This window comes from Lagopus leucura, unplaced genomic scaffold (assembly GCF_019238085.1).
Source record: "Lagopus leucura isolate 7727_CA_CO unplaced genomic scaffold, USGS_WTPT01 27810-0_obj-0_obj, whole genome shotgun sequence".
Lineage (NCBI taxonomy): Eukaryota > Metazoa > Chordata > Aves > Galliformes > Phasianidae > Lagopus > Lagopus leucura.
Genome location: NW_024965468.1, coordinates 1 through 1344, shown reverse-complemented (window position 1 = coordinate 1344; position 1344 = coordinate 1). Strand labels below are relative to the sequence as shown.

The following is a 1344-nucleotide window of genomic DNA, read 5'->3' as shown; positions in this document are numbered from 1 at the left end:
CCCTTGGTGCCGCCCGATGGTGTTGGGGACCCCTTGGTGCCACCCTATGGCATTGAGAACCCCTTGGAGACACTCCATAGCATTGGTGACTCCTTGTTGCCACCCTAAAACATTGAGAACCCATTGGTGCCACCCCATGGCGTTGGGGACCCCTTGGTGCCACCCCATGGCGTTGGGGACCCCTTGGTGCCACCCCATGGCATTGAGAACCCCTTGTTAACATCCATGGCATTGAGAACCCCTTGTTGCCACCCCATAGTGTTGGGGACCTCTTGTTTCCACCCCATGGCATTGAGAACCCCTTGGTGTCACCCCATGGCATTGGCGACCCGTTGTTGCCACCTCATGACATTGAGAACCCCTTGGTGCCACCCCATAGCATTGGGGACCCCTTGTTACCACCCCATGGCATTGAGAACCCCCTGGTGCCATCCCATGGCATTGGTGACCCCTTGGTGCCACCCCATGGCATTGGGGACACCTTGGTGCCACCCCACGGCGTTGAAAAACCCCTGGTGCCACCCAATGGTGTTACTGACCCCTTGTTGCCACCCCATGGCGTTGGGGACCCCTTGTTGCTACCCCAAGGCATTGAAACCCCCTGGTGCCACCTCATGACATTCAGAACCCCTTGGTACCACCCCATGGCATTGAAGACCCCCTTGTTGCCACCCCATAGCACTGAGGACCCTTTGGTGCCACCTCATGACATTGAGAACCCCTTGTTGCCACCCCATGGCGTTGGGGACCCCTTGTTGCCACCCTATTGCATTGAGAACCCCTTGGAGACACTCCATAGTGTTGGTGACTCCTTGTTGCCACCCCACGACATTGGGAACCCGTTGGTGCCACCTCATGACATTGAGAACCCCTTGGTGCCACCCCAAGGCATTGAAAACCCCCTGGTGCCACCCCATGGCACTGGGGAGCCTTTGGTGCCACCCCATGGCATTGAAGACCCCTTGGTGCAACTCGATGGCGTTCGTGACCCGTTGTTGCCACCTCATGACATTGAGAACCCCTTGGTGCCACCCCATGGCATTGAAGACCCCTTGGTGCCACTCGATGGCGTTGGCGACCCCTTGTTGCCACCTCATGACATTGAGAACCCGTTGGTGCCACCCCATGGCATTGAGAACCCCTTGGTGCCACCTCATGACATTGAGAACCCCTTGTTGCCACCCCATGGCGTTGGGGACCTCTTGTTGCCACTCTTTAGCATTGGGAACCCCTTGTTAACATCCATGGCATTGAGAACTCCTTGGTGTCTCCCCATGGTGTTGGTGACCCGTTGTTGCCACCTCATGACATTCAGAACCCCTTGGTGCCACCCAATGGCATTGG

The 1344-nt window shown here is 57.5% G+C and overlaps 1 protein-coding gene across 1 annotated transcript in view; it reads left to right on the top strand.

Annotated features, from left to right (window-relative positions):
• LOC122192136 (proline-rich extensin-like protein EPR1) overlaps positions 1-1190 on the top strand; it is a gene marked incomplete at both ends in the record, with an annotated part of 2285 nt that extends 1095 nt beyond the window's left edge. Inside the window, one exon of the mRNA XM_042892612.1 lies at positions 260-1190. Within this exon, the coding sequence (XP_042748546.1) occupies positions 260-1190 (931 nt within the window). The remainder of the gene's footprint in view (positions 1-259) is intronic.
• Positions 1191-1344: the final 154 nt, after the last annotated feature.